Here is a 20,736-nt window from a genome sequence, read left to right as displayed (position 1 = left end):
AGGAATTGGATTGAGGGGGAATTGGATTGAGGAGGAATTGAAATGAGGTGGAATCAGAATCAGATTCCTGTTGAAGTTGTTTACTAAAACTGTCAGGAATCGGAGTAGGAATGATGTTGAGTCCATATAAGTTGTTTACTAATTCATTTCAATCGGAATGAAAACTAGGTTGATTACTATATTGCCCTTACATAAATAAATTATTTTCATACTAATAATTTAATTAAATTCTTAATTAAATTTATATAATAAAATTATCTATATAAAAAAATATAAATAGGTTTTATTTATTTATTAAAAATGACATAATGAGTGTCAAATGAAGGGCAATGTTGGGATAATAAGAAACAAGTGAGGGCATAATTAGAATAAAATATGCATTCCTGATTCCCTTGCCCTTAGGGAATTCAAATACCTCACAAAACTAGGGAATCCGGTTCCTCCAATTTCAGGAATTGGATTCCTTGTTTCGTGTGGGCTCCACCACTTTTTTGATTCCTTAATATTTAGTAAACACCGGAATACTCCGTAATCGGAATTCAATTCCCTTTCTTTATTCCGATTACCCTTACGTAAATGGAGAAAGACAGCGAAAATCTCGTTTATCTATTCATACGCATCACTAAATAAGTAAATGTTGGTGAACATAAAAACCCTTTGCATCTTATTTTGTAACAATCACATGTCAATCTCAGTGTTCCTCGTACTGTTAATCTTACTCAATGCCTCCTCCGGTTGCTATTGATATCAATTCTTCTTATTGTAGTAATTAATAAGAATACTACTTGATTCCTTACAAGTAAACAATTTGTCCTTATGCAAAACTCACAGTCTGACAAGTATGCATATATCACTCACTAAAATCACGAAAGAAAATTTTCTGCAAACTTACCAAACTAGCGATTTGATAGGTCTCCAAGAAGAAATCAGTACTTAAGCGAGCGTAACTCTTAGCAATGTTCAACAACTAAATCACATCAGTTTTGTAAGGCATTAATACTTCAAATTAAACTAACGAAACTCGTATGGATAAACAAAATTATTCGAAGTACAGTATTATTCCTAAACATTTCGATAAAGTCGAAAAACAAGATTATTATTCTCAATCCTATCTGCATTTTCACAAAATTGGCCTCAATACAACAAGTTAATCATCATATGAAAAACTGGACACTAGTCACAACAGAGAGACAGATATCCAGGTATAACAAAATTATTCTATGTTTTAAAACCAAACAAAGGAAGAGTTTAGAGCAACATTACATGATTCCTAATCAAACACCTCCATGGCCGCCGCCAAACGGTTCGATCCTGTCCTCGCCCAAACCGGCCATCAGGCCCGACAACCCGGAACTCACCTCCACCAGCACATGCGGATCATTGTAGTTCCTAACCGCCTGAACAATGCCCATCACCCGCTTATACGGATCCGAACAATTGAATACATCCGACCCGATAAACACTCCGTCGCAACCCAACTGCATCATCAGCGCTGCGTCGGCCGGCGTCACGATGCCACCGGCGGCGAATAGCATCACAGGCAGCCGACCCATTTGCTTGGATTGAGCAACCAGGTCGTACGGCGCTTGGATTGTCTTCGAAAACGCGAAGACTTCGTCGTCGTCCATGTTGTTGAGCAGCCTAATCTGACCCATTACGCACCTCACGTTTTTTACAGTAATGGAGACATTGCCGGACCCGGATAGATCCCCTTGGATTCTGATGACTGCAGCACCTTCTCTCACTCTCCACAACGCGTCGCCGAGAGTTTGAGCTCCGCAGACGAAAGGGATCTGGAAATTGTGCTTGTTTATGAAATGCTCCTCGTCCGCCATGGCCAGATACTCGCTCTCGTCGATATAGTCGACCCCGATGGATTCGAGGATCTGGGCCTCGACGAAATGCCCGATCCGTGATCGGGCCACGACGGGGATCGAAACGGCACGTTTGATGTCCTTGATGAGAGAGGGGTCGGACATGCGCGAAATGCCTCGGGTGCGGGGCGGGTCGGAGACGATGACAGAGCAAGCGCCGGCGTCTTCGGCGAGCTTGGCTTGCTCGAGGGTGTTAACCTCGACAATGGCGCCGCCGCGGAGCATCTGGGCAAGGCCGACCTTCATCGAATATGGATTCTGCTTGTTTTTGGCATCGGTGATTGCGCTGCTGTTGTAGATTGTGACCGCGCCGTCCTCTGCCGCCATCGAGGTGTTTGTGAAAATGCCTGAACGAAATTAAATGCCGCGAGGAGATCGGAGACCTGGAGATTTGGTTGGATTTGGGAGGTGGAGATTGTGTATATTTAGAGAAAACTGGAGGGAGATGAGAGGGATTGAGGAAGGAGGTGGTTCTTGAAGCTTCGTGTGGGTGGTGGAAGTTTCTGGTATGTTTGTGATTGACTGCTGACTCGTGTGTTTTGATCGGTGGCGTAGGAAAATGTAGAAACTTCGGTTCCATGTGCCAAGATTGATTGCATCTTTGCATGGTGTCTGTCTCTCCTTGTTTGGTTGTATGCGATTCCCGTGCATTAAATAAAGTTTTGTTTGTCTCCCAAATAATGAAATTCCTTTTGTTCTTTTTGGCTCCGCCTCGTAACAATTTTTCACACAAATTGATTTACTAGGGATGGTGAGTTTTTATTTGCATTGCATAATTTGAGATTGTACATTTTTTGGGGTCATATTTTGCACAAATATGTTACTCTTACTACATATTTGTACCATCTCTCAATAGAGATGAGATCGACATGTGTTGGTAAGTCTATCTCTAATTAGAGAGATGATACAAATATATGATAAATGTAGCATTGTTTGTAAGGAAAACTAACCAAAAGGGCTTGGAAACTTTGAGTTTTAACCAAAAACCATGTTGTAAGTTTATTTAATGGTTAGGACAAAGCCCAACACTAAATCAATCCAAATAAAAAGGCCCAAACAGTGAGTGTCCGATTTTGCCCCTGACGGCAAAGCATTTCTCCGTTTAATCTCTCTTCCTTTATGGGTCTCTCTGCTCTGCTGTGGTCTGTCTCCCCCATTTCTTCCTGACACATCTAAAGAGAGAAAGAGAAGTGAAGGAAGTGAAAGAAGAACACATCTGAATCCTTTTATTTCCAAGTTCAATTCCAATTCCTCCATTTTTCAATCGAATCGATCGAATCTCTCTCCCTCTCTCTCGATCTCTCCACCCAATATGTATTTTTGTTTTCAATTCAATTTGAGTTCCACAATTTTTCAAATCAATCGAATCGATCGAATCGGATAAGCACGGGCGACCTTCTCAGCATCGATTCTCTGGAGCTCGAGTTCCCCTGTCAGTATAACACGTTACCTTTCTCTTTCGATCTGGTTTTTGTTTTCAAAAATTTGCATGTTGCTGTTTCATTCCTGTTTTCAATTTACGATTTTGAATCTTTGCAGTTGAATTTCTTTTGCATACATCATTAGTTCTCGAACGCTTGAGATTTCTATGAATCCAATGATCTATTTTGTTTTAAATATTGTTTACATGATCCTACTGCTGTTTTATTTTTCTATTTTGTTTTAAATATTGTTTATAATTGGTAATGATGAGGATGAGGATTTGGTTTTCGTGGATTTCATGAGAAGTTAAATTTTAGTTTCGAAAATTTCGAAATTGATTAAAAAGAAATTAACTTGGCAGCGGATTGAATATTCTGCTGTAATGAATTTTTGTCTCTATTTTTCCATAAATTGTAGATTTCATTACATTTTGTCAATCTTGATATTGTTGCGGTAATTGTGGTAAAAATACTGATTTTATCGATGTATTTGTTGCTAATCGCATTCGGATTTTTTGGTTGCAGCCGCGGTGGCATGGGAAGCGGGGAAGCCACTGTCAATTGAGGAAGTGGAGGTGGCACCACCGCAGAAACATGAAGTTCGCTTGAAGATCCTCTTCACCTCTCTTTGCCACACCGATGTCTACTTCTGGGAAGCCAAAGTAAAAACTTCAACTTTGAATGCCATTTTCTACTTTAATATCTGCGTATCGATAACTACATCATTAAGCATGATTCTTCATATGTTTATAGTACTTAGTCCATAACTTGCAATTGATTAGTGAAGTTAAGCATGATTTTGAGTGCTAAGTCTAATGTGATGATAAATCCTATACAAGGCATTTTCGTGCTTAGAATGTCAGCTGTTGGAATTGAAACATATATGTTGTGTGCCAGGGACAACAACCGCTGTTTCCTCGCATTTTCGGTCATGAAGCTGGAGGGTATGTACACATCTCTGAATATTAAAGCTACATAATTTGTAATTAACTTAGTATTTGCTTCCATTTTACGCGGTTTGTTTACTTTTCTAAATTTTGTTTGCTTAACATTTTGTGTTTAGAGTTGTGGAAAGCGTAGGCGAGCGTAACTGAACTCCAGCCGGGTGACCACGTCCTCCCTGTGTTCACTGGGGAGTGCAAGGAGTGCGCGCACTGTAAGTCGAAGGAAAGCAACATGTGTGATCTGCTGAGGATCAATACTGATAGGGGTACCATGATCAATGATGGCCAGTCCAGGTTCTCCAAGGATGGAAAACCAATTTATCACTTTTTAGGTACTTCTACCTTCAGTGAATACACTGTTTGTCATGTTGGTTCCGTTGCTAAGATCAACCCGGCTGCTCCCCTTGACAAAGTTTGTGTTCTTAGTTGCGGAATATGCACAGGTTCGAAAGACTTCTCCCATTTTGACAGTGAAAAAGTTGGAATCAGAAATTAGGGATTTTCCAACTTTTCTTTCTGGAGTAATCAATTATTGTTTCTGTTGGTGTATTTGAAGGTTTTGGCGCCACTGTGAATGTTGCAAAACCGAAAAAGGGTTCATCTATTGCCATCTTTGGATTGGGAGCTGTTGGTCTTGCTGTAAGTCATTCTTATTGCTCCTCTGTTATGGCTCTTTTGGATAGTTTGGCGTAGTGTAAGGATTTTCTTGTTCATCTTGTTCCATTTTAGGCTGCTGAAGGTGCAAGGGTTTCGGGCTGTTCAAGGATATAGGAGGGAGGATGGATGGGAGGGTGATTGTTCTTGTTTGCAGGGAGTCTCAGTGAATTGCGTCACAATTTATACATTAGGTTTATCAAACTGAACTATTTATCAAACTAAACCATATTTTTTTACCAAAAGCAAAGTGAACTATTTATCAAAGTGAACTATTTATCAAACCAAACCACATTTTTTTACCAAAGTAAACTGAACTATTTATCGAACTAAACCACACTTTTTTACCAAAGCAAACTGAACTATTTATCAAAGTGAACTATTTATCAAACCAAACCACATTTTTTTATCAAAGCAAACTGAACTATTCTGAACTATTTATCGAACTAAACCACACTTTTTTACCAAAGCAAACTGAACTATTTATTAAAGTGAACTATTTATCAAACCAAACCACATTTTTTTACCAAAGCAAACTGAACTATTTATCAAACTGAATTAGAAAACCATACTTTTTTACCAAAGCAAATTGAACTATTTATTAAACTAAACCACACTTTTTCACCAAAGCAAACTGAACTATTTATCAAACTGAACTATTTATCAAAGTAAACTAGAAAACCACATTTTTTTACCAAAGCAAACTGAACTATTTATCAAACTAAACCACATTTTTTTACCAAAAGAAACTGAACTATTTATCAAACTGAGCCACACTTTTTTACCAAAGCAAACTAAACTATTTATCAAACTAAACCACACTTTTTTACCAAAGCAAAATGAACTATTTATCAAAGTGAACCAGAAAACCATACTTTGTTACCAAAACAATCTGAACTATTTCTCAAACTAAACTAGAAAACCACATTTTTTTACTAAAGCAAACTGAATTATTTATCAAAGTAAACTAGAAAATCACATTTTTTTACCAAAGCAAATTGAACTATTTATCAAACTAAATAGCGGAAGAGAAGCACATGCTCAAAGAGGAAGGGGAATGAAATTGAAATAATTTTCAATGAAAGGATATATATATATATATAATAAAAGAAAGTGGGAATCGATGGGTTTCTCAAGCCTATGAAAAAGACGTCCCTTCCCATCATGTATATCCTTCCTGGTAGTATCACAGTTCAATTTAAGAAATAGTCAATATTTAATTTAAGAAATAGTCAAAATTCAGTTTACGAAATAGTCAATATTCAATTTATGAAATAGTGATAGTACCAGTGTTCAATTTAAGAAATAATGATAATACACGTGTTCAATTTTAGAAATAGTGGGTGTTCTGTTTAAAAAATAGTCAGTGTTCAGTTTAAGAAATAGTCGGTTCAGTTTACGAAATAGTCAATGTTTAGTTTACGAAATAGTCGATTCAGTTTACGAAATAGTCAATGTTCAGTTTACGAAATAGTCAGTATTCAGTTTAAGAAATAGTGATAGTACCAATGTTCAGTTTAAAAAATAATGATAATACTCGTGTTCAGTTATAGAAATAGTCAGCGTTCAGTTTAAAAAATAATCAGTGTTTAATTTAAGAAATAGTGATAGTACTAGTGTTCAGTTTAAGAAATAGTCGGTTCAGTTTAAGAAATAGTCGGTTCAGTTTACGAAATAAGAAATAGTGATAGTACTAGTGTTCACTTTAAGAAATAGTCGGTTCAATTTAAGAAATAGTCAATGTTCAGTTTACGAAATAGTTAATATTCAGTTTACGAAATAGTTAGTATTCAGTTTAAGAAATAGTGAAAGTATAAGTGTTCAGTTTAAGAAATAATGATAATAATCGTGTTCAGTTATAGAAATAGTCAATGAAAGGTTGAAAAATAAGGTGACACAAAAAATAAAAGGATTTTATATTACCGATGAACACAAGAATTTTGAGCCGTTAAATCTTTCATATTTATTCGTTGCTTTGGATATGGTCTTTCCCAACTTTGATTTCTAGTAGATTTATTATTTCACCTTTTTCTTTTTCTGTCTTTGTGGGAAGTGGGGAACATTTGATCAGATTCCATGCGGAATATCATGCAAAATCAAAAGGCAGAAGACAAAACAAAAGTGTTATTTCTAAAATTCATAAAGCAAAAAGAGAAGAAAGTCTAAGAAACTTCTTGAAGGGAATGGGGCCCCCTAGAGGTTGATGACGCACGTGAACCCATTTTAACACGTGCCTCAATCCTGGTCCTTCCAAGTACAACTCCATCTAATATATACCATTGCTTCTAACTGATGATCAATTACACACCCTCTGATTAGCCATGTGGCACTGCTTCAGCCACGGCGTTTCCTTATGACCAATATCAGACAGCTTTGATTTAACCTCGCTAACGCTCGGTTGCTGAAGCTGCAAGTCGGTCTCATCGTTCTCTACGCCGTCGCCGCCGGCCTCTCTCGCACGCTTGGCCCCAATCACCACCTCGAAAAGCTTCGGACTCGCCTCTTCCTTCTCTTCGTTCTCCCTCTTTCCAGAGAAACACTTCTTGGGCATCAAATCGAGCGGTTTTAGCTCCGGGAAACCGCTCTCCGATTGGGCGCAAGCATAATTCGATACCATGGTGAAGATGTTGTTGCAGAGGGACTTCACCTCCGCCAGCTCCTTGGTGAGCTACATGTTCTCTTTCCTCAGCCTCTCGTTCTCGTCCATAATCTCCGACGATGCTCTGATCGGCGACGAACTCGAAGACATCACCTGCTCGTCACCGGAGTTCGACGGGGAGATCATCGGTTTTGCCGTCGGAACCGCCCAAATCGACGCCACCTGGGGCGGCGGAGGGTTAATTTTTCGGCGTTGTATTTCGTAGAGAAGTCGCTTCTCGCCTATCCGAAAGCTATCGTTCAAGAATTCCCATCGGTCCGACACAACTTATTTCTAGGTTCATAGCTTTGTTTCTCCAATTTGGACTCTCCAGTTTTTCGTCTTCAAATGCAGTTTTTGGGTTGAGGAATTCCGGATTTGATGTGTAGATTATTGTTTGAAAACTTGAATCGAAGTTGAAATTGGTTTGAGAACTTGAGGTTTCGAGCAATGGAGGTTTCGGTTTTTTAGTGCGGTTTGAAGGGGTAGGTATGCCGATCGTAATGGCGATGGATGGAGGAGTGATTTTGGGATTGTAACCGTTAGTTTGGCTAACGAGCCTGGATTAGGCTCCGTTAGGGGCAATTTTGAAATATTAATTGTTATCCGGTTTGGGCTTTTTTTGAGCCCGTGTGTTTTAGTTTTTGTAGGGCCTAAAAGATAAGTTTTGTGTCCTTATAATTAAAATTTAAGCCTTTTTATTAAATAATAGTTTAGGGTTGTTTTTCATTAAATAAAAGTTAACCCAAGCCCTTTTCGTTAACACTCCCTTGTTTGTATTGGATCATTATTGTTGCCTTTTTATAGGCAAGCACCATCTGGTTTGGTTCAATCAAGTTCTCTCGAAATCGAAAATCAAATTTGAAAAATGGAACTAGTTTGGTTTGATTTAGTTCACTTTCATACTTAGTTTGTGTTTGGGTATGAAATATTGGATTTGGGTCAAAGGTGGGAATTCGCATTAAGGTTTAATTCCCGGCCTAGTGGTAATCTTTCAGGCCAAATGATGTCCAAAATCCAGCTCTTAGTGGAATTCGGCTGAATCCTAACAGAAGTGGGATTCTAATGCATAAGTGGACTGGGTTTAGAATCCTAATTCTAGTTAAAATGGTCGAAGACCACGTACGAATTGGTTTTTCCATATAAAGGGATAATATCATAATCCAAAAGTACATCGAGGGAGTATAGTTCTAGTGGGACTCTACTTCGGCATACTTGGTCATTGCAAAACTCGCTCCTATAAATAGGAGTCTGCAACGTGAAAAGAAACTTCAACACAACACACTAAATAGAGTCAAAAAATATATTGATTTATAAATGGATTTTTTTTTTCAAACGCTCAGCACAAAATCGCGCTACTCAAAACCCTCTCACATTTTGAGAAATTACCAACTCTTACAACTTCGTCATCACCCTTTCAGCTTGGAGTAACAGCATTGTGTTGACAACCAACAACATCTTCAGTTTGGATTAACAGCATTGGAGACATAGAATCAGGCAATCGAGAAGTATCTTCAATTTGGATTAACAACACTACTTCAAGCTCAGTTGATTATCTATCCAAGTCTCAGTCGGTAAGGAGTCTTCGATTCTTTTGCCAAACGAGGTCATTTCACTAGCGGTGTTCTATGATTGGTTATTCTCAGGTGCACTTCAGAGTTTGGCATTTTGACGACCAAACAATGTTCACCATCAAGACACTTATCTTGTATGAGTATTTGTGTCCTTACAGTTTGATCCAAGTCCGCTCACCTATATATTAACGAATATAGTTGAGGTAGCTGAACCTAGTGCAAAAGATCTTGAACTTCACGGTGACTAGTAACCTTGCCTTTAGGTTCTAAAATCTAAGGGCAAGACATGTTCCTTCCTCGATCGTGATCACTCGAGTACAAAAGTCAGCAGCGCATTCGACATCACCATCACACTCATTCTACTCGCCGACCGAGCTCGGTCATGAGTTAGCACGCCCGCATTCACCAGAAGGACGTAGTTAGCTCTTGATTTCTCAGTCCGCGCACCAATTAAGCTTGGTAGTTTTTAAAGACAATAGTTTGGTTTGAGCCACACTCATTTGATATTTTTTTGTAAAATTTCAAGGGTTTTGGGTGTGAGCTTAAACCAAACTTAATTGTTCTTCAATTGGCTCGGATTCCATTCAAGAACAGGTACTTCTCACAATGAATGAAATTCATCAAACTACACCTTCATAACTAGTTCAATACAATGACAACAAAATTACCCTTTAAGAACCAGACGTGTATAAGAATAAATATAAGATAAATCTATATGTTTCGTTCGAGATTAGGTTTAATTAGCCAAACCTAAACTGAACCGAATCGAATCGAAGCGAATTTGGCTTGATTTGGGGAGGGTTTGAAACTTAAATTTTGACAAATATGAGAATTTCTAAATTGACATATGTAATTTTATTGCTTGCATTTATAAACAATTTTTTTTTTTTGAAATTCTCTGTCAAATATAACTTGGTATTTGGAGGTTACAAATTTGAACTTTAAATTTCATTTAAATACTCTCATTTTCAAATTCACCATCACCATCATGATCATTGCATCAATTGTCCTCTCTACCATTGCTGACAAATTTTCCCCCACACCCCCCACCACCTTGGCATGACGATCACACCCTCCACCCCTACCCAACACCCAGACCATGGGCTCACCCCACCCTAGTAGCACTCATTTATATATTCATGCTTCTAAAAAGACGAACATTCAATTTCATGTTTAAATCCCACTATACTTGGCAAAATGAAAATGTTACTCCTTTAACTAAAAGGTCACAGGTTCAAGTTGTAGAAACATCTTTACAAAACAAAACTAATGCTACATACGACATATGTTCTTCTCCCGACCTTCCCAAAACGGAGAACCTTGTTGATTTGAGGTCATCCTTATAATTTTAGGTTTTGCTAAAGGGAAGTGTTATTGGGACTCCAAAAATCTCATTCTACACTCCTCACAAGTGTATTTTTCTTTCCAAATATAGAAAATTTGGAGTGTAAAATGAGATTTTTAGAATGCCAATAACAATTCCCTTGCTAAATATGAAACATTTAGAAAGTAAGTGCTAACGTATGTGGGATCTCTTTTTGAAAAAACAAATATTATTCAATAATTAACTTTAGTAAGATTTGAAATCAAGACTTTTTTTTTTAACAAAATGTGCAGTGAGTCACAAAACTAAATTAGATAATCAAAATTAACCTCATTAAGTCTCGAATTTTAGTCCTCACAAGTATACAAATCGGATGATTGTATAACATATAAGCATGGATATCGTTTCACAGAAATTGAATTGATTCTAAAGTCTTACCAACTAAATTGAAACAAATTATGATTGAGAAGTTTTAACAAAAAAGATAGGAGATTTTGAATTAAACTGAAATAAAATAAAGCTTGAAATAAAATGCATGTAAATAATAAAATGAAAACATAAGAAAAGAATACCTAAGGCATTCGAATTCACCATAACCAATTTTACTTAATTCCCTTAATATGTTATGCTCAAGTAGTTCCCCAATATTGATCATCGATTTTTCCTAAATTATTCAATGCCCATGGCATCTAGTTGCATCAAAAGTATCCTTACATGTTAACCCTCTATGACATCTAGATGAATTTAAACAAGTAAGAACTCCTTAAGCTCTATGGAAATCGTTGGACAATCACACAAACCCTAATTGCATGGCATCTACAAATAGGTGTTTATGGTATCAATTACAAGAAACTAAACCCAAGTTAAGTATGACATCTACTCTAACTTGCATCAAATCAACTTAATTGAAACCTAGGCGGGAATCAAGCATCTAAATAAAAATCAAGTGCATTATGATTAGCAAATGATACTTAATAAGGAAGAAAAACTTGATAATAACAATGCCACAATACAATTAAATATTCATGATTAGGCTACATCGTAGCCCTAGCAAAATAAAAAATGAAAAGTTCTTCCTCTTGTCCTTCTTGCAGCAGCATTTTACTCCAATATGATGATTTTTGGTTTTTGGTGGCCTTCCTCCTTTTCATAAGGAGTTTTAATCTCTTTTTGTAACCCATGGCAATAAACATAAATCATACTAAATTCTAATTAAAAACCACTTTTCTAAAAGTCTCCGCCTAGCGCCGCCTAGGCATCGTCTAGGCGTTAGGTGGTTGACCACCACCCGGATAATGCCTAGGCGTTTCAAAATTAAGAAATGGCGCCTAGACCTGCTGAGGCGCCCGCCCAGGCACCCGCTTAGCCCGCCCAGACCCGCCTAGGCACCCGCCTAAGTTACGACTCACTTAGATAGAAAATAGATAACTTTCACTTTGCATTTTATTTTTTCAATAAATTGTAAGAGACTTGTTGAATACTTAAATGAGAACACATTATATGCTTGTAGTTTATGATGAAATTAAATATATATTAAGTATAAATTGACACTTATTTACATGAAATATAATGGATTTACTTAAATCTGCCTAATCTGCCTAGGCGCTAGGCCCCAACCTGTTGCCCAACTAACGCCTAGTATCTTTTAGAACTTTGTTAAAAACCCACTAACTAATTAATGGACTTTAAGACCTTATTAAAGAAAGGGAAAATTAAATGGAAATCATACAACTAGTAGTTAAGTTCTTTCCTAAAATCCAATGAATAGTGTCCCCATGTCGATTTGATTTCCAAAACCATTGCAGTCTCATCTTCTTGTTGTAATGCACATGTCTTCGTGCAGTTAGTTCGACTCTTGCACCACCGAAATTACCCTAGATACCCCAAATCACCATTTTTCATTTCTTTTTTGCGTAACTTTGGTACTAAAGCCTATATATTAAAAACAATTAGATTTAGTGCATTTAACCAATTTGAATACACAAAATCCAAAGGAAATATATGATAAAAATATATGAAATATTACCGCTTCAAATAACTCCAAACTTAGACTTTGCTAGTCCTCAAGCATAACAGAAGAAAACACAAGGACTCGACAAAAAAAAAATTAATAGCTAATCTCTAAATTTTAATCTTGGTGAAAACCCATCCGTGAGATAACTTTCAAGAAATAAACAATAGTTCACGACATTATCCAAGAGTTAACCAAATTTGAATTGAACCAACTTGGAGTGTAGTGTGTGTAATAGTCATGTCAATGCAATTCCAAGCTTCTTAAAATTATCATATGCATACAAAGAGCTTCTCACAAGGCATACACTCATTAACTCATATTTGTGGGTTAATATGTTTCATTCAAATGATCTCACAAAACATACCGCCATATGCTTGCTTGTCTACCTAACTCACTATCAATATCAAGTAACTTCTTGAATCAAAAGGTCTTTCATAGAGTTGTAATGAGGCTGAGTGTTAATTGGCTAAACAATTAAAAGGTATGAAAAACACAAAGTCTAATTAACTAGTAGAGCATTACAATTGTATTGGAGAGATAGAAATGCTTTAAACCCATAAAGCACTTTAAGAACTTGAGCACAAAAATAGAACTTTATTCATTGGGAGTTTTAACGAAAAGGGCTTGGCACTATTCATTTTTAATCAAAATGACATTTTGTGTATGAAAAGTCCATAATGGATCAAGCTCTTTTCTTTATTTACTCTTATGCCATTTTTATTATTATAGCGGGGTCCACAATGATGTTGACATTTCTGTCTAACCAAAATACATTATTTTACATGATGTTATTCAACTTGTTTGTACCATACTTGACCAATCCCGAAACTACTGAGCAACGGTCAACGTTATACCGTCAAGGACCCAGAAGAGTTTCCCTCCAACCAGGAGGCCAATCACAGAGCGACACGTGTCAACATCAGAAGCCAATCATAGCGCGACACGTGTTAACATCAGAAGCCAATCACAACACGACATGTGTCAATGTCAGAATGAAACTAGAAACTCTCTTCTATAAATAGATATCATTCTCTCACAATATTTCCTAATGTCATTTGTACTAAATCATTCACTTGTACTCACTAAAGGAGAGCTTGAACCTATGTACTTGTGTAAACCCTTTACAATTAATGAGAACTCCTATACTCCCTGGACGTAGCCAATCTGAGTGAACCACGTACATCTTGTGTTTGCTTCCCTGTCTCTATCCATTTACATACTTATCCACGCTAGTGACCAGAGCAATCTAGCGAAGTTCATAAACTTAACACTTTTTGTTGTACCAAAGTCCTTACTGATTTTGTGCATCAACATTTGGCGCCGTATGTGGGAACGACACTTATTCCCACTCTCTTCAGCTTTGTCAAGCTGGTTTCCACCATTCGTACACTCTCTTTTGACCAGGCATCCCTCTCCAACATGGAGAGCGAAGGAAGCCACAACACACAGAATGACACCCATCTTGCACCTAGTGCGAAGCAACGAAAGAATGAAGGAATGAGGGTTGCTCTTCAAGCTAAATTCGATGAGCTAGAAGCTCAAAACAACAAGATAGCAATGAAGAATGAGGTCCTCCAGGAGCAGTATGAGAAGCTCTTTGAGACATTCCACGAAACTATACGTACTCAACCATGCGAGCTTGTTGGCCCTGTGGACATCAACCATTATCCGGTGCCCCACCAACACGGAGGGTCACCTTCCTTCGACATGGGTATCCCTAATGAGGAGCGAGCTAATCATCAAAACATTGATCAACATGAGACTTCTCTCAACCCAGCTGTTTAGACTTGAAGCAGGAGAAGTGGAGGAAGATATCTCATTGCAGAAGGGTTGGAAAGATCGAAAGCCGTTTATCGTGACTGCCGAGACTTCTTAAAGCAACGTCAAGAAAATCTCCTCCACATATGCTCGAAGATCAATGACCCAAGGGTTTCTGAAAGACTCGGTCCCCTCCCACGACCTAGGCCAGCTGCCAATCTAGGGAAAGAACGACATGTCCTAGAGGAACATGAAGGTACAGGGGACTCTGAGGTATTCCGATAGACTCGCCCTAGAAGTCAGTACGGCGAGTCCAAGGAAAAATCACACGCCCTTGCTCAAACTTTCCTACTTCCAAGAGGCGATGGAAAAATCACACGCCCTTGCTTAAACTTTCTTACTTCCTAGAAGTCAGTACGGCGAGTCCAAAGAAAATCCCAGTGGTACATGACTCCACTCAAGACCCCATTGTCCTACAGCTCATTGAGGAAGTAAACAAGTTGAAGGCCGAACGTCAGGCCGAGATACCTGACTGGAACCAACCCAGGCTTGGCCCTCTCACAAGGAGGATCCTTGACACCCATCTTCAAGCGAAAACAAAACAAAAGCTTGGTTTACAACTCTATGCTGGAAAGGATGACCCAATTGAACACCTTAACCTCTTTGAGTCCACCGTGGCATATCGGATGCACACCGACAAAGAGCGATGTCTTCTTTTCCCCTCCACCCTCTCTGGCGGAGCTCTAAACTGGTATTATTGTCTTCCACCTAAGACAGTAAACTCATTTGACGAACTGAGGAAACTGTTTATCTCTTAACACATCTTCCAGACCGATCACTTGCATTCTGCAGATGACTTGTACACTATTCGCTAGAAGCCAGACGAGTCACTACAAAAGTATGCTGGTCGTTTCAGCCATGAGTATTCTCGCTGCGCTGAGGCAGATGACAAGACCGCTCTCAAGGCCTTTACGGCAGGCCTACATGATTGTTTCTTCAAGTACATGATCAATGCTAACACTTGGAAGACTTACTCTGAGGTGATGGCACAGGCTTACAACCATGCCTCCGCCGAGGCAAGAACATATCAAGGGAAACCCCCCATAACCAACCCTTATCAGCAAGTAGGGAGTGGAAGCCAGATCCAACCAAATGAGAAGACCTTGACCTTCCAAACGGCAGCAGTGCCTCCCCCTGCCTTACTTAATACTTTGCCAAGTCAACAGACATATCAATCTCAAGGCAAAAGGAAAGATTTCCATCCTTACCAGTCTCATTTTAGTAAAAGGAGTAAGGGAAACTACCGCGATAACCAAGGGTATCGCCATGATAATAATCGACCCCAGGCAGTCAACACAATGGGTCAAGCACGTGTCAGGACAGCCCCTACCCCGGGGTATGAGGCATACACACATTTGATTGCCACATGCGTGGCCATTTACCCCAGCATAACACACTTGATACCGAAGCCAAAGCCGAGGCACCCAGATTACAAGCCCACGAAGAACACGGGCACGTTTTGCTGCTACCACGAGCATAACGGCCATGACGGTGAGAAGTGTATCACCATTCGTGATCATATTGAAGCTTTGGCACGTGAAGGAAAAATTGATCAATTCCTCCTTTACCCTCCAAGGGGTAACCGTAACCAACGCCAGGTAAATGTGATATATTCCATAAGTGGTGGCACACCCATATCTAAATCTTCCAACAGGGCCATGAAAAATAGTGAACGAGCTTTAAGGTCTGGCCACCAAGTGTTTCACGTGGAAGACATCAGGGGAGGTAAGTATCAAAAGCCTAACTGGGATCCAATATGTTTTTACCCTGAGGAAGAAAGAGGTATTATTTACCCTCACAACGACCCACTGATCGTGGAAGCTCACATAGCCAACTTTGAAGTATGATGAATCCTGGGAGACACTGAGGCTTCGGTCAATATCATGTTTGCTGAAGCTTTCAGGGCACTTAATGTAGCTGAACATTTGCTTGACCGCTCGATTTCCCCTCTGATAGGCTTCTCTGGTGATATTGTGCAACCTTTGGGGAGCATACACTTACCTTCCACCATTGGTACATGCCCTTACACAGCTACCATTACCACTAACTTCCTGGTGGTTGATTGCCCAACGGCATACAATGTCATCTTTGGACGCACAGGCATCAGTGATCTCAAGGCCATGATATCCACACATATGTTGTTGATGAAATTTCCAACCCCCTATGGCAATGGTTACATCATAGGAGATCAACTTAGTGCACGATCATGTTACAACACTTCAATCAAGCAATAACACCTGCATATGCCCAAGGAACCCCTTTCGATACATGACCAAGTCATAAAGACCAGCAAAGATAAAGCCAACTTGGATCTTCACGGTGGTAACAATCAACCTGACGATTCTCAAGATGACTCTTTCACCCAGCAAACACAAACCGCTGAAGAGTTGGAGAAGGTCTTTATCTCAAAAGATTATCCGGATCGCATAGTAAAGATTGGTACCACCTTGTCACCACCCATTCGGTTGGCATTGATCTCTTTTTTGCAAGAGAACACTGAGGTCTTCGCCTGGTCATACGAGGACATGCCAGACATTTCTTTCGATATAATCTGTCATCGCTTAAGTATTGACCCCAAGACTAAGCCAGTGAGACAGAAGCGAAGATCTTATGACGTTGAACGGTACGAGGCAATGAAGGCAGAAGTTGAAATACTCAAAGGCATAGGCTTCGTCCGTGAAGTCAATTATCCAACGTGGGTAGCAAATGTTGTCCTTGTTAAGAAGAATCCGACCAAGGAAAGTCTCCTGTTCCAAAAGCTCTTGTGGAGAATGTGTGTCGATTACACCGACCTAAACAAAGGATGCTCGAAGGATAGCTTTCCTCTTCCTCTCATAGACAGACTTATAGACTCTACGACAGGGTGTGAACTCATGAGCTTCATGGATGCTTACTCAGGATACAACCAAATCTTCATGAACCTTCCGGACCAATAACACACAGCCTTCACTACTGACAGGGGACTATATTGCTATAAAGTCATGCCCTTCGGCCTAAAGAATGCAAGAGCGACTTATTAGAGACTAGTCAATTCAATGTTCGCCGAACAGATTGGGAAGAGCATGGAAGTTTACGTTGATGATATGCTAGTGAAGAGCAAACATGCTGACTAACACATCACCAACCTATCTGAAACTTTCACCATTCTGAGGAGGTATCGAATGAGGTTGAACCCCAACAAATGTGCCTTCGGTGTAGGCTCTGGCAAACTCTTAGGCTTCATGATAAGCCAACGAGGCATTAAGGCTAATCCTGAGAAGATCAAAGCAATCTTGGACATGAAGGAACCGGTAACTTCAAAAGACATTCAGAGCCTTACTGGCAAGGTGGCAGCCTTAACTAGGTTCATCTCTAAGGCCACAGACAGATGTGCTCATTTCTTCAAATCACTTAAGGGAAGTAAGAAGTACATTACATGGACTAATGAATGTGCTGAGGCATTCAAAAACCTCAAAGACTACATGAGTAAAGCCCATTTGCTCTCCAAACCTGAGGTTGGTGACACTCTCATTATCTATCTGTCGGTATCGGCTTCAGCAGTAAGTTCCGTTCTCATTCGAAATGATGGTAATGTATAACGGCCTGTCTACTACGCTAGCAAGGCCTTACAAGATGCAGAGACATGATACTCCAACATTGAGAAATTGGCTCTAACATTGGTCATGTCTGCTCGAAAACTTTGCCCTTACTTCCAAGCACACTCCATCATTGTGCTTACCAATCATCCTCTTCGACAAATACTCCAAAGTCCTGACACTTCCGGGCGAATGATCAAATGGGCGATAACATTGGGTGAGTTTGACAGCTCCTACCAACCAAAGCCAGCTGAGAAGGGCCAAGTAGTGGCAGACTTCATCGTCGACTTCACATATCCTGTTGACATTGTTTCTACGCCTAAAGAAGTGGTTTCATTACCCTCGGAAGCTCAGAAAATAGAACCGACAGCCCCAGCATGGAGTCTATATGTTGATGGTTCGTCCAACCAACAGGATTGTGGAGCAGGACTAGTCCTTACGACCCCTGACAAAGTGGCGATGGAGTATGCTCTTCGTTTCAAATTCAAGGCGTCGAACAATAAGGCCGAATATGAAGCCCTCATAGCAGGCTTACGTTTGGCCAAACACCTTGGGGTTAAACGAATTGATGTCTTCAGTGACTCCCAATTGGTGGTTAACCAGGTCACCAACAACTTTGACGCTAAGGATAACTCCATGGCAGTATATCTGGCACAAACACAATTGTTGCTCAAGCACTTCCACTACCAGATCACCCAAATTTTTCGAGCGGCAAACAGTCATGCAGATGTTTTGGCTTGTCTCGCCTCAGCGGTGGAAGACAAGATTGGGAGAAAAATTCAGGTCGAATTGTTGGTAACACCAAGCACCATGGCTGCGGAAATGTGCAACTTACAACAAGGAGATAGTTAGATTACCCCGATTTATAGATTCTTTGCTCATGGCACCCTTCCAAATGACAAAGTCCAAGCTAAGCAGATTCGATACAAGGCTACTCGTTACTTGATCATTAATGACCAACTCTACAAGCAGGGTTTTAACCTACCATACCTAAGATGCCTTACGCCCGCAGAGGCGGAAACTGTCCTTCGGGAAATACATGAAGGAGTCTGCGGAGATCATGCTGGATCTTGATCCCTAGCACACAAGGCTTTTCGTCAAGGATATTACTGGCCAACACTCCACCAAGATGCCATCAGAATATCTCGCTCATATGATAAGTGTCAACGATATGCAACTATTCCTCACTCCCCTTCCGAGCCGCTCACTCCTATGATTAGCCCTTGGCCCTTGTCCCTTCGCCCAATGGGGACTTGATTTGATCGGCCCAATTCCTGCAGGGATAGGCAAGGTTCGCTATGCAATCGTTGCAGTTGACTACTTCACAAAGTGGGCCGAAGTAGAACCCTTGGCAACCATTACTGAGGCAAAAATAGAAGACTTCGTATGGAAGAACATCCTTTGCAGATTCAGCATTCCCAATGCGATAGTCACTAATAATGGGCGACAGTTCGACAACAATAAGTTCAGTATATTCTACTCTAAGTTCAACATCAACTAATGTTTTGCCTCCCCAGCTCATCCCCAGTCTAATGGACAAGTTGAAGCCATCAACAAAATAATCAAATGAACTTTGAAAACCAGCTTGGACAAGGCTAAAGGTTGTTGGCCAGAATTTGTACCCCAAGTTTTTTGGTCATACCGCACTTCGTATCGGACATTAACAGGAGAAACCCCATTCTCACTTACCTTTGGTACAGAGGCAGTTGTCCTAGTTGACTTTGAGCAAGCAACGTTCCAAGTCCAGAACTACGTTCAAAGCGAAAATGACAAACAACTTACCCTCAACTTAGATCTAGACGAGGAACACAGAAACCAGGCTCACTTGAGGAATGTTGCCTACAAGCAGCGCATCTCCAACTACTATGACTCAAGGGTCAAACCTTATTCTTTCAAAGTGGGGGACTGGGTATTGAAGAAAAGATTACTCTGCGACAGAATCCCGAGTGAAGGAACACTTAGTCCAAACTGGGATGGACCGTTTGAAGTTGTTGGCATCAGTCGCCCTGGCTCCTACAAGCTTAGAAGCTCCGATGGCAAGACCATTGGCCATCCATGGAACGCTGATCACTTGAAGTACTATTACAAGTAAACTCACATTGTACAAGTGTTAAGCTTTAGCTGTTCGACATCCTATGTAACGAAGACTATCTGGCATGAATTCAATAAAAAGGTGATTTAGACAACTTGATCCTAATCCTCTTACATTCCTAGAAATGAAACACTCGGGTTTAAAGCTTCAACATGAATGCTTCCAACATGAAACAAAGTCTAAGTATATGTCAACAAGACTATACAAATAAACGAACAGCTTCACAGTATATTCGTTCAATCATACATTCCAACACATTCATACATAAGCCAACTGTGCTTTGAAAAGGTTCAACATATTTTGTGTCATTCAACACTTGCTACAATGTGCCTAGACACCTTGCCCTTATTCTCACCAACCAGGTGATGAAATGTGAAAAAGGAACTCATCTTCATGCCACCAACCAAGTGATGAAATGTACAACCCGTACTCTCCTTCATGCCACTAACCAGGTGATGAAATGTACAACCCGTACTCTAATATCATTTGGAAACTTGCCACTCATGCCACCAACCAGGTGAAGAAGGAACTCATCTTCATGCCACCAACCAGGTGATGAAATGTACAACCCGTACTCTAATATCATTTGGCAACTTGCCATACATGCCACCAACCAAGGGAAGAATGAACTCACTTTCGTACCACCAACCAAGTGATGAAAGCAACTCACCATTCATTCCACCTACTAGAAGACGAGTGGTACAACTTGTACATGTGAACTCCTAGCATTCACAAATAATCAAAAACCCTCAAGCTTGACAACTCAACTAGGTGAGCACTTATGCCCAACAAGAGTTATAGTCACCAA

At 39.8% G+C, this 20,736-nt stretch overlaps 1 protein-coding gene and 2 pseudogenes across 1 annotated transcript; 1 reads left to right on the top strand and 2 right to left on the bottom strand.

The window, feature by feature from the left end:
- Positions 1–1,039: 1,039 nt before the first annotated feature.
- Positions 1,040–2,561, bottom strand: LOC103434771 (pyridoxal 5'-phosphate synthase-like subunit PDX1.2). The gene has a single exon (XM_029108380.2). It carries the CDS (start codon positions 2,199–2,201, stop codon positions 1,275–1,277), a length of 927 nt encoding a protein of 308 aa, XP_028964213.2. The 5' UTR covers positions 2,202–2,561; the 3' UTR covers positions 1,040–1,274.
- Positions 2,562–3,077: 516 nt separating this feature from the next.
- On the top strand, positions 3,078–5,182 carry LOC103400528 (alcohol dehydrogenase 1-like; annotated as a pseudogene).
- A 2,007-nt stretch (positions 5,183–7,189) lies between these two features.
- On the bottom strand, positions 7,190–16,272 carry LOC114827142 (heat stress transcription factor B-2a-like; annotated as a pseudogene).
- Positions 16,273–20,736: the final 4,464 nt, after the last annotated feature.

The sequence above is a fragment of the Malus domestica genome, chromosome 09 (genome assembly GCF_042453785.1).
Source record: "Malus domestica chromosome 09, GDT2T_hap1".
Classification (NCBI taxonomy): Eukaryota; Viridiplantae; Streptophyta; class Magnoliopsida; order Rosales; family Rosaceae; genus Malus; species Malus domestica.
The sequence above is the reverse complement of the archived record's forward strand: the minus strand, read 5'-3'. Positions and strand labels throughout refer to the sequence as shown.